Source organism: Silene latifolia, chromosome 6 (genome assembly GCF_048544455.1).
Source record: "Silene latifolia isolate original U9 population chromosome 6, ASM4854445v1, whole genome shotgun sequence".
Lineage (NCBI taxonomy): Eukaryota > Viridiplantae > Streptophyta > Magnoliopsida > Caryophyllales > Caryophyllaceae > Silene > Silene latifolia.
The window spans coordinates 3,847,588-3,861,040 of NC_133531.1; the positions used below are offsets into that span (position 1 = coordinate 3,847,588).

General features: G+C 34.7%; 1 protein-coding gene across 1 annotated transcript; it reads right to left on the reverse strand.

The window, feature by feature from the left end:
• Positions 1-9,158: 9,158 nt before the first annotated feature.
• On the reverse strand, positions 9,159-11,938 carry LOC141586030 (1-aminocyclopropane-1-carboxylate oxidase homolog 4-like). Its single transcript, XM_074407127.1, has 3 exons — positions 11,266-11,938; positions 10,125-10,446; positions 9,159-9,581 (listed from the first exon to the last, which is right to left on the reverse strand). Exons 1-3 carry the CDS (start codon positions 11,808-11,810, stop codon positions 9,333-9,335), a joined length of 1,116 nt encoding a protein of 371 aa, XP_074263228.1. The 5' UTR covers positions 11,811-11,938; the 3' UTR covers positions 9,159-9,332.
• Positions 11,939-13,453: the final 1,515 nt, after the last annotated feature.

The window sequence follows — 13,453 nt, forward strand, 5'->3', positions numbered from 1 at the left end:
TATATGGATGAGTACTATGGTGTCACTTGTTTCGATTCAGTTAGTCTTCCTTAAGACGGATTAAATAGTACTTTTATCATTTTATCTGACCTGTTTTAAATTTAAGACGAATATACCCGATTTAAATATGAATTTGTGATTTTAATTGTAGTGTAACTGACAATCGTTTAAAGTTTAAAGAAAAAAAAAACAATGGTTTGACTTGTATGGGCCATGGGGTATGATAATGTAGTTTATGTATTCTTGTGTACTTCTTAAACGTAGGTTTGTATAATTAAAAAAGTAAGTCTAATTTGCATAATGACTATTTTCGATTGTCTTAGGTGGTATGAGGATTGAACAAGATTAAATTAGGTTTAAACAAATTGTTGGTTTGGTACAAGGTCTTTATTATACGTTCTAATACTTTATCCGTTTTTGAAATAATTCTCATTTTCACTATCTGATTATTTTTCAAGTGACCTTCTAATATCCCGCTATTTTATCTCATCTATACAATTATTATTATTATTATTATTATTATTATTATTATTATTATCCCCTTTAACCCACTTGCAACATCATAGACGAGTTTTATTGTTGTTTATAGTTATAGTGATACTTTTTGAATCGCACAATTTGCGTTATTTTAGAAGGTATTTGTAATACGAATGAGTATGGAAAATAAGGCGATTAGGTACTAGGGGGAAGATCAAGATACAATTTCTTTAATCACAAGATACAATAAACAAGTATATGCATTATTAAGGAGATTTGTCCATGACGATCAAATTGACGAAATGATGGCGATTTGAATTTAATAGGGAGATACAGTAAAAGGCGGCTGAGCCATATCCAGCCAATTGACCATGGTCCATGTGCTAGCTAAGGATGAAATAATGGAGCGATCAACTTGTAGTTTTGGTCTAACTTGTACTCTACTTCGTATTTGTGTTTTGTCACTTTATTGCTCTTACTCTCTTAGATCGCTTTTAGGGTCGAGGTCAATTGGTGAGGGTAGTGCTGGTAAGTTGAAGTTTATATACTAGTTTTAAACCCGTGCAAATTGCATGGGGTCGTTGTTTAAAATTTTGTTATCATTAAGAACGTAAAAAAATATTCTAAACTCTGTATTCGTTATATGTTTAGGAATTTATAGTCATATTGTTATTTTTTTTTGCAATCAGAGAGTTTGTACATTGTGAACATAACGGTATTTTAAATAATATAACCCGTGTAATTATTTTTATACTTATTATTTCAAATACAGCAATATAAAATATAAAATATTGTGTCAAAAAATATCAAATAATACAAATTTTAGATAAATAGTTTCGCACGTTATGAAATGAAATTTCATTAAGCACGTATACCATCGTGAACGCATAATAAAACCATATCGTAAATATTTACTCATCCCTTTTTTTTCAACTCATAGAGGTATACATTTTGAACTTGTGTACAATAATCCATCGATAAACATTATCACAATAATAATAATAATTTTTATTATTACTTGTAGTTGGGTTTAGCCATGTAGCCGGTGTACACCCGTTAAAATTTGACTTGACCCGTAAACCTGTCCTAATCGGAACACGTTTGTTCAGATCAAAAACTCGTAAAGTTTCGACCCGTGATTTAATTGTTCCCACCCTAAAATGACCCGTTATTTGAAAGTAGAATCCTGAGTCATCTGACATGTCAAACCCTATAAGTATGATGTCTAGTATAACTTTTTTGCATAAATTGACCACATATTTGAACAACTCATCTAAAATGTGACCTAGGAAGATGTAAAATGTTACAAATTCTTTTTTAAGACGATTATATCAATTTTATAATTAAAACTGGTTAAATAATATTATTCATTCGATAGATAAAGACAAAAGAATAATATTTAGGAAATAACAAAACATTATTCAATCTATATCTCAATAATTTAATATTTAATCCGTTTTAATTATAAAACAAATACCGTGATAAGATGAACTTTTTGACATGATTTTGGTCTACCAATTAACCCATTTAAATAACACTATGCATATAAGTGACAATTGGTCTCCCTTGTGACGGGTTACCATTTGTGACGGATATTTTGTGAGATAAAATGGTAACAAAATGGGTTAGTGGAGAAAGGGGACCACATGAATAGTGTTGCAGAGAGAGAAAAAGTGGGTACATTGTGAGGTAAAATGGTATCCGTCTTCAGTTTGTGACGGATATGTCATGTCTTCAATGAGAATTTGTGTATAAGTGAATGACTTATGACTTATATAATGAAACAATACCATATAACACAAATACTACGAAGTACATAGAAGTGAAAACCTACACTCACATAGTCACCGCCTAACCTCATACAGTATTACCCAATTTGTGTGAAATGTGTTCATTCTAAATAAATCGTTTACCCAGTTCATTCATCATTTTTGTTATTGTTTCACTATTACTTGAGTGATATACAACTCAGATTCTTCTCTTTCTTTCTCTTGATCATTTCTCTTCAGCCGCTCGCTCTCACCCACTCAAATTATATGAAATTACTCTCACACAATACCACTTACTATTTGCCTTCATAAATGAAGGTTATATTATAAGGATTGAAAAAAAAAAGGTAACATATGGATATTTTTACAAACGATTTATGGCTTTTGTAGACGATAATCTAACTTTTTATATTAATATGCATATTTTCAATTAACACTTTTTTTCACCATTTTTCTTTTTCTACTGAATTCGTTTTATTTTTTTCCTTTTTCCATGATAATTTCTTTGATTAATTTTTTTGGTATTTTTCATTTCATGCAAATTTAAGATATTTAATTATTTCAATTTTTTCTTTTGAGGTCTCTTTATAACGATATTGAGAGACCGTCTCTCGAAAGTTTTTGTGTTATTAAAAATGCCATCCATGATCTATGAAATTTTTTCAAGTTTTTTTATTTTTATTTTTGTTGTTGCCATTTTTCTCTTGTCTCAGTTTTCTGGGTTTTTTATGACACTAATTTTTCAAGATTTTTGTTTTTATCGATTATGTAATTTAATTAGAAACATTTATGTGATATCATCAATTGTATATCCCGACATTAAATTATGTAATCATTAATTTATACTTTTATTTATTGTTCTATATTGTATTGGCAAAGGTTATTTACTAATCAAAATAATCCTTACGAAATTTTTGTTCGAGTTGAGTTAAGTTTTGGACAGCACAAAATTAAATTTTATTATTTTTGATTTTAATCAATATTTATGGAATCTATATATCACAAAATTGCTTTAAGCAAATCATCATATGCAAGGGAATTAAAATGATGCATAGAAGGTGGGTCACCAGAAAAGTGGAACTTTGAAAATTTGACTTTTAACCACAGAGTGACACGTAGGCTCTGTGGTTGTTCGTTTAATAGATAGGATTTGGTTGTTGTCGAATATTTATTTGGTTTGTTGGATTTGTGCCTTGATTCTGTTAGTCGTCATTCGAACAATTATGCGGGTGTCTCGCTTAACGGTATCCGTATTTATTATTGGGCTAGGTCTATCTTGGGCCTTTACTAGGTCATTCTGTATTAGGTCTTAAAAGTATTATATAAACTCTCTAAGCCCCTACCTAGCAGTCATACCGTCTGAATCTGTAATCTGAAAACTCTTCACATATCAATAAAACTCTCTGCCTTCTGCCCTGTTGACGTAGCTAACACACCGTTAGTGAACCACGTAAATCTGTGCGTTTGTCTCTTTATTGTTCTTTTATTTGTTCTTTCTTGCTTCCGTTATAACATGGTTGCAGGTACATTGGGACGACGTTAGCAGACAAGAAGACTACTAGAAGGATTCTACACTCAAATTTCATCCGTTGCTCCTCAATCGTTTTGAGGCTTCTTTGTTGGACCCGAGAAATCGTCCGTGTTATTTACGGACATTTTTGTTCCGGGACCCTGATGTCTCGAAAACCGTGTTATACACTCTATTTTCAGCCGTTCGGGAGGCCATATCGGGTCGTGCTTCTTTTCCTCCCGGTTTTCTACCACGTTTTCGGGGCCGCTTCAAGAGTTACCTTATTCAATTTCAGCCAAGTATTAAAACAATTTTATCGAGTATCCAATTTTTGCCCGAGATTTGTTTATCGTACACCAACAGCCTTAAATATCATCCATTGCTCCTCAAAATTTTTGAGGTAGCTTTGTCTTACCGGAGAAACCGTCAGTGTCATTTTCAGACATTTTTGTTTCGGGACCCTCATCTCCAGAAACCCTGCATTATATACTTCATTTTGATCCGTTTCTAAGACGAATCCGATCATGTTTATCTTTCTCCCGTTTTTTCAACCAAACGGAGTCTCTTCAAAAGTTACACTATTCATTTTCAGCCACAAATAACAAGTATTAAACAGTTTTTTAACGAATATTCGATTTTCACCCAAGACTGTTTTCTCGTACACCAACAACCTCAAATGTTATCCGTTGCTCCTCAAAATTTTTGAGGCCGCTTTGTCTGACCCGTGAAACCGTCCCTCTGATTTACGAATATTTTTGTTCCTAGACCTTAGTTTCCCGAAAACCGTGTATTATATATACACTTCAAGAGTTTCCTTATTTTTCACCCGATTTTATCACACTTTTCCGGGGTCGTTTTAGGAGTTACCCTATACAATTTCAGCCCCAAATAACAAGTATTTTAAACCATTTTTTAACGAGTATCCAATTTTTAGTAGAGATTGGTTTATCGCACGCCGACAGCCTCAAATGTCATCCATTGCTCCTTAAGAGTTTCGAGGCCGTTATGACAGACATCAGAAATCGTCCGTGTGATCTATGGACATTTTTGTTCCGGGACGCTGATATCCCGAAAATCGTATATTAAACTTCATTTTCAACTGTTCGGGAGGTTGTATCAGATCGTGTTTCTTTTTCTCCCAGCTTTTCTACCACGTTTCCGTGGTCGCTTCAAGAGTTTCCTTATTCGATATAACCCCTAATAACAAGTATTAAAACATTTTTATCGAGTATCCATTTTTTGCTCGAGACTGGTTTATCGCACACCGACAACCTTAAATGTCATCCGTTGCTCCTTAAAAAATTTGAGACCGCTTTGTCTGACTCGAAAACCGTCTATGTGATTTACAAACATTTTGTTCCGGCACCATGGTATCCTGAAAATCGTGTAATATGCACTTCATTTTGAGCCGTTTGAGGGGCCGAATCGGGTCATGTTTATCTTTCTCTCGGTTTTTCTACCACGTTCCCGGGTCACTTCATGAGTTACTTTATTTAATTTCAGCCACAAATAACAAGTATTAAACCATATTTTAACGAGTTACCGATTTTCACCCTAACCTGGTTTATCGCACACCGTGACATCGACCAGCCTCACATGTCATCCGTTGCTCCTCAAAAAATTTGAGGCCGCTTTGTGAGACCGAAAAATCGTTCGTGTGATTTACGGACATTTTTGTTCCGTAACCCTGATATCCCGAAAACCGTGTAGTATACACTTCATTTTCAGCCATTCGGGAGGCCGTATCGAGTCGTGTTTCTTTTTCTCCCGATTTTCTACCACGTTTCCGATCTGGGGTCGCGCCAGGAGTTACCTTATTCAATTTCAGCTCAAATAACAAGTATTAACCCATTTTTTAACGAGTATCCGATTTTCACCTAAGACTGGTTTATCGCACATCGACAGGATAAAAGGTACAAAAGCGTACAATTTTTTCCTATTTTTTTCATCATAATTAAAACATGTGCAAATAATATGAATATGAAATCTATATTATACTAAGATGTACATCATCTTAATATTATTAGAATAATAAAATATTTCAAATGTCATTTTTTAAAATTTTCACATCATCATACACTAATTATAAATATTATCAACAATATAATATTAAATAATAAAAAATTTATACTCAAATGAAAGTATTTTTCGCTACGAAACCAAATATATAAGTTTTGAAATGTTTTGCATTATGTTTTTTTTGTTAGATTGATAATCAAATAATTCTTTTACGTAAAAAATCGTTGTGATATTAAAAATATTACATAGTATATTTGTAAGATTTTATAGTATACTTTCCAAAAATTTAAAAAGATGATGTGGACGCTTTAATATCGCTCGAAAAAGTCTTTTTTATATATACATAATACCTCATCCGTACCAGACCAATGATAACATTTACCTAATACGGTCGTACCACACCAATGGTAACATTCCTAATTTGGCCCACAATATTACCAAATTATCATTATACCCATTTGATATTTATATAAAATGTCACTACATACCCACCTATTTTCTTCCATCTTTACCCCTTCTTTTACCCTCTTTTCTTAAAAACCTCATTTTTTTACCACGTTACCATTTGTATGGTATGAAGGGGGTATATATAGATTTTGAGCTAAATTTTTAAATCTAGACCCAACTCCATGGGATTAGAAATAAATGTTAAAATATCAATAATAATTATAAGGGTTTTTTTTGTCAGAAATTACCTTATATTTAGGGGTATTTGTAAAAATACTACCTTACATTATTTGTTTTGTTTTCGACTACCTTTGGTTTCTTTATTTTTGGTCAATAACTACCTATATTACGAGTCTAAACGGAACTGCTCAGTTTTCTGGCTTTAACCTATCTCGCATGAGTCCTTTATGTTTCAAACTTGCTTAGATCCTATTTTGGGAAGACATGATGTACTTACGCTTAACTTTAAGAGATGATCATAGTTATTATGGAAATGTGAAAAATATAATTATGCTTATTTGAAATTAAATTGTGGTTTGAACGCACTTGATAATTGTTGTTAGGTGTTAAGAGACTAATGTGAGATAGGTTAATGTCGTTAAATCAACCAAATTTTGCCATATTTTCAGCATAGGTAGTTTTTGACCAAAAAAAGAGAAAACAAAGGTAGTCTAAAACAAGAAAAATAATATAAGGTAGTCTTTTTACAAATACCCTTAAATATAAGGTAGTTTTTGACAAAAAAAATCCTAATTATAATGTAAGACGGTCTAACACTCTTACAGCATAAGACGGTACCTTTACGTAGAAAGAAAACTCATTTATTAATAATAATGATTCTTATTTTTATGAAGTTGGACCGTTTCAAGATAATAAAAAATCGTCTTACCCAATCATTTGTGTTAACAATTGGAATGATTAAACGCACACACCCCACACAAGGTCAACACAATCCTCCCACATGCACTTGCATGATTTTTCCCCACACCTCTACAGTCCAGACCCATCTTCATCGTCGCTCTCATCACGTTCATCTACCGTGCTTGTCAATCATATTAGAAATGATTCCTAAACCAATTTGGATTTTCGTATTGCTAGACTTCCTTATGACTTACACTTTCTAATTAGGAAATTATAACTCTTTGTATTTATATAAAAAGACATTTTGTATCTCATTATTATTATTCATATAATTTTTCAATAAAACCTATCTTTCTAATAATCCACAACAAAATATCTGCGCAGAAAAAATTTAGAATATTGTTTGGAGGAGGAATTCAAGAGGTTTAATTATGAACGTTTATATAAAATCATCTTCCATAAAACTAAATGACGAACATGCCCAAATTTATTGATTTGAAATAGATAAGAAGAGGGAGATTGCTATTGTACCCTACAATCCATTATTTCCTTTGATTTTTGGTGGTATTCAAAACAAGTATATAAGAAGGGCTTTTCTAACCTATGCCACTAGGCATAGGATAAGAAATCCAAAAATGAAAGAAATAAATGATATTTTTATGGGAAATTGCAATATTAATTACTTTTACATTTTTTACAAGAAAATACATTTATTTCTTTCCTTTTTGGATTTCTTATCCTATGCCTAGTGGGCATAGGTTAGAAAAACCCAAGTAAGAATAGGAAAAAGTAATATATTTATCTTATATAATATAAAGCTATTATATTTGGTCTGTCTTAATTTTAAGATGGATGACGTCGTCTTAAATAAGAATTTGTGATCTAAAAATTGTACACATGCATAATTTGGAAGAAATAAGCCACTTGTAGTCTAATTTAACTGGTTTAGAAATTGGGAGCAATGAGATTTGAATCTGTGATCTTTTTAAAAGTTTAAACTGATAGTTAAAGTCCAAGATCGATCCATAATTTGAGAACTCCATGGGCAGATATGAGATATGTTCACACGGGAAATTATGAGAGGTAGAAAAAAAAAAGGTTGAGGTTATCGATTTTTGTTATCCCAAAGTTATATTCCCAACTCTACTTAGGGGTGTTAATGAGACGAGACAGCTCGCGAGTTACTCGAGATCGATTCGGTCAAAGCTTGGCTCGTGCGAACTTGGCTCGGGCTCGGCTCGAGAGCTAAACGAGCCAAGCCGAGCAAAGGCTGGCTCGACTCGAAAAGCTTGCGATCGGCTTGAACTTGTGTAATTACATAAGATATTGCTCATATTTTATAAAAATATTTTATCGTGATTATATTTTTGTATCACACATATCAAATGCCTTGTTGATTTGCCAAATACTTTACATATAACTTTCGATCCTTGTTATTGAAAATATCGAAAGAAAAAATTTTAAAAAATAAACAGTTTATATAGGCTCGATTTGGGCTCGAGCTCGAGTTTTTATAACGAGCCCATTTTTTACAAACTCGGGTAATTCGAGATCGAGCTCGAGTTTTGGTTCTTGAACACAAGCCGAGCAAGGCTAAGTTCGAACTTGACTCACCTCGTTAACACCCCTAGCTCCGCCCTTGTTAGCCAACTACGTACTACCCGTCTCTTGATGTTATCTAAACAATGATAATGTCAAAATACATAGGACAACCTTGCGCAAGGTAGGTGCGAAAGATAATACCAAGATCTCAATTAATACAATACATTGTATTAGACAAAAGAAATCCAAACTTTATGTAGTGTTTGACAAAAAATAAACACAAATTCTTGTTTCAGACCGACACTTTTGGTCTTATTTGTCAGACGGATAAAATGTTGCCATTTTTTAAGAAAATGTAACCAATTAATTCACAAAATGTTATGACTAGAGGTGTCATTTTTTACCCTGAAAATGATGTGAACAATAATGGTAACATGTTATCAAAAAATAACAACATTTTATTGTAAAATGATGACATGTTATCCGTCTTATTTCAGACCAAAAAGCAATGGTCTTAAGAAAAACGGACTCAAAAATAAAACTTTAGGTAATTATTCGCAAAGTGATCTAAATTATAAATAGTATTTGACAACAAATTTAATAAAGTACATAGTGTAATATTTCACTATTATACAACAGACTTATTTGAATAGTTAAAATTGGGAAGGTTTATCCTTGCTATTTGCCAAATTGTTCCTCTTACAATTCTACAGTCGGAATTGGGTCGCCATAGACTTGCTATTTGACTCTCTGGTTAAAAATTTCTTAAGTAACTCGGAAAAATTTAATTGCTTGTACAAGATGGGATTTTCCGGCGAAATTAATTCTTCTAATGGCCCAAATAAGTCCTCGTCGGATCCTGGGCTAAAGAATGTACCAATTGCCACCCTAGGTTTCCGCCATGGATTAGCATATACGCGATGTTCTCCGCTCTTATACTTATCGTTAGACAATATCTGAATGAAACAGTAAGCAAGGTTTAACATTAGCGATTATAAACGAGCAATTAACGAATCTAATCACCGGTTATACAAATACAATCGGACATAGCTCCGAATTTTTTGAGCTAGTAGTATTACTTTCTTGACGTAATGGTGATTTTGTTAAGCTAATAGTACTACTCCTCGTGACTATACCGTTAAGCTAGCTGACATCACCAGCTATATAAATACAATCAGACATAGCTCGGGTTTTTCTGAGCTAGTAGTATTATTTTCTTGAGTTAACGGTGTCATTTTGTTAGCTAATAGTTTATCTCGACCTAATAGTCATGAGTAATTGGGTAGCACACCTTATGACTTTACCAGCTAAACTACCTTACATCTGGCGAGCTAAGTAAGTTTCTATGTCTCACGACAAGATTCATTGGCCCGTCATTATGTGACTGAAATAGATAGGCCTATAAATCTTATTGTAAGATAGGCCTATATATACAACTGATGATATAATCCTGTTTCCGGTGACGAGATTCATACAAAAACAAAAGGTTTGAAACATACTTGAAACAGGTCACCAATGTTGACAACAAGAGCACCATCAACAGATTTAAGATTAATCCATTTATTATCATGTTTAACTTGAAGCCCACCAACTTGATCTTGGATCAATATTGTCAACATACCAAGATCAGTATGTGATGAAAGCCCAACTGTTTTATTGGGCTCAGGACAATAGGGATAATATTGTCCAACCATAGCTATCCTTCCCAAATAAGTCATACCCTTCAATCTATTGGTACTTAGGCCTAATCCTTCAGACAATAATCCCACTAGTTGCTCTCCCAATTGCTTCACTTCTTTTTCCCACTCCATTACTTCATTCCTATGTAAAGTAACAAGTGGCGGAGTTAGGTTTTAAACTTAGCGAGACGAAAATTTTCAATATGAGCAAATGAGTAATTGTATAAATAAAATTGGAAAAAAAAAGTCTAGAACACATTATGATTAGCTTTGAAATTTCCATCCTTCAACAGAGGCAGGTTCCCTACTAACCCTCTCCTAGCTCCATCACTTGCTTTAAACAACACTAATGACGATCAAAAGACCATTTGATGTCTACCAAATATAATAGTACGAGATTTTGGGAAGGAGCCTAAAAGTAGTTTTATTTTTAATTGAAAATAAATTTTAATGTTAAATAGAGGTAGCTCGAATGGGGTCGGCACCAATACGTGATATAAATAAAACTGGAAAAAAAGGCCGAAAACGTTAATCAAAACTTTGAATTTTTCACCCTTCAACAGAGGCGGGCTCCCTTGCTAACCCTCTCCTAGCTCCATCACTTTAAACAACACTAATGACGATCAAAAGACCATTTATTGTCTACCAAATATAATAGTACGAGCTTTCCGAAAGGAGCCTAAGAATATTTTCGTGAGGACTTGCTCAAAGCAGACTATATCGCCGTAAACATCCACGTAGCATAAGCCCAATAAGATCATCAAACTATAAAAAAAAAAAAACTATGAAGCAGTTAATCTTGCTTAAGACCGTTTTAACTTAAGATCTCTCACAAGTCACAACCTTCTTTTATTTCTACTACTATGTTAATTGGTTATGAGAGTTGTCTTAAATTAAGACGATCTTAAACAATACTCCATTAATGTGTAAATATGAAGAGGTATGAATACATGGATCTGACCTGCAAACACCAGGGATATCATCGGGATTCACAGGAGTGGGACCCATTCGAACAGAAATACTATCACGCCAGCTGGCAGCTTTTGAGTGGAACAAGTCATGATTAGAATAAAACCCAAACCCAATACCAGTATTAACAATATCCCTACGAAAGTATCCCATCTTCTCCTCCGCCGATACCTCGTGCACCGCTTTAATGGCGGTGATCATACGGCGGAGGAGAGATGGGGCCACCCCGTGGTTAACTACTTGAAAAAACCCGAACTTGGTGGCTGCGTCTCGAATTTGGTCAACTAACTCATTGTGGTTAGTTTGTGACATGTCGATGACGGGTATGAGGTGGGTATGATCATTTTCGACTGCTTGTTGATAGTCGAAGAGTGTTTCGGGTGGATGTTGGAAGATTCGAGGGATTCGAGTTATGCCTGAATCGACTAGGCCTTTTACTCCTAGTTTTGTACGCTCGAATTCTTCGGCTTCCTTACGTCGGTCGTATTCGGGTTCGGTTGGTGTTGGTTGTTGTCCATTGTTGATCATGCTTGTCATTGTTTAGTAGTTTTTCAAAAGAGCTTAGTTTTGTGAGATCAGGAGTGATGCTTTTGTTGTTAGTTGAGTGCACCGACGGTTCTCTTAGAAGTCTTCCTACCATTTCCATCATTTATTTATTTTTTACATTTTTTATTGTCTGTGACAAGTATTTTGACAAAAAAAAAAAGTAGTTTTAATTGACGGAAAATAAATGATATGGGATGATAAATGACAAGTTTGGTTACGCGTTCAAGTAATCACTTAACGTCCAAAACTGAGTTTAATTGACGGAAAATAAAGTTTAGGGGTACACTTAGTGATAATGACAACAATTAGGAGTACCATGTATGTTTTAAAAAGTGTAGGAGTACCATGTAGAGAGTCAAAAAATTGAAGGGTACCATGTAGAATATCCCAACAATAAAAGGTAAATAATGCTCCAGAGAATATTTTTAGATGTATTGGCAGTGTTGATATATTTTTGATGGGGCATATTCTGCACCCGCTGACCAAGTCAACATACTGAGCAAGGTCAAAGATATCCACAAGCAAGTCAACGACTTAGGCAGCCTCACTGACGCAGCCCGTCGGCCTGTCTCTTGTGCCTCGGCTAGGACAACTAGCCAGCCAGGGGCACATATCCGCGAACTCATATCCAAGACCCCTCGGCGGCGAGTCAACAGTGCCCGCCGGCCTGCCATGGGTCCCTCGGCCGAGGGTAGATCAGTCTTTCCACCTGCTAGCCACTTGGCCACTACGTGACAAAAGGTGAAAGTCTATAAATACTCCTCAACTTTCATTGAGGAAAGGATCCACATTTTAACCTAAGAATCACTATTCATCTGGTAATATCTTCCTTATCTCTCTACAATACGTACTTAGCCAAGTAACAACAACTTATCTCTCTAAGTTTACTGACTTGAGCGTCGGAGTGAGTTCGCTCGGTCCAAAGCCGAGCCCTCAGTTTGTTCATCGTTTCAGGGGACCGAAAGGAGGATCCAATAAAGACGTCATTCTACAAGCACGGATGGTAACAAATAACTGCTCTGGATTTACACCCGGAACAATTGGCGCCGTCTGTGGGGAAGAGATACTAGAAGCTAGTCACATTCATTCCCAAACAAAAAAAAAAAAAAACAACACAAAAACCCACCCAAGAAGCTAAGAAGATGTCGAAACAACAAGAGGTATTCGTGACTGACGAAACCGAATTCTGCCAAGATGATACCGTCCACAATTCTAGAGTTGCGCAACCCTCCACCGGCCGAGTAATCCAACCGGAGTATGGGATGCCAATAATACCAGAAGAAAATTTTTTGAAGAAATGAACTTTGTGCGGAAATCATGAGGGATACTGCTCTATTTATAGAGCAAAGCCCATGAAGAAGGACCAATCAGGGCACAACCCATGAAACGTCAGCCAATCAACGAATAGACACGTGTCGGACATGCAACCACGAAATGTCAATCGTTGCAACAGTTGAACGTCAATCAATGAAACAGTGACCAAGCGTCTTCAACACGCCCCTTCATATCTCTTTGCCTATTCATCTTCCTCAACAAATTCCTAAGTATCCGTTCTCCGCCGGCCATATGATCGACCAAGCTAGGTAGCACCGGCCGGGGGCAATCAAAAACAACCGGCACTCTCAACCCAGGTC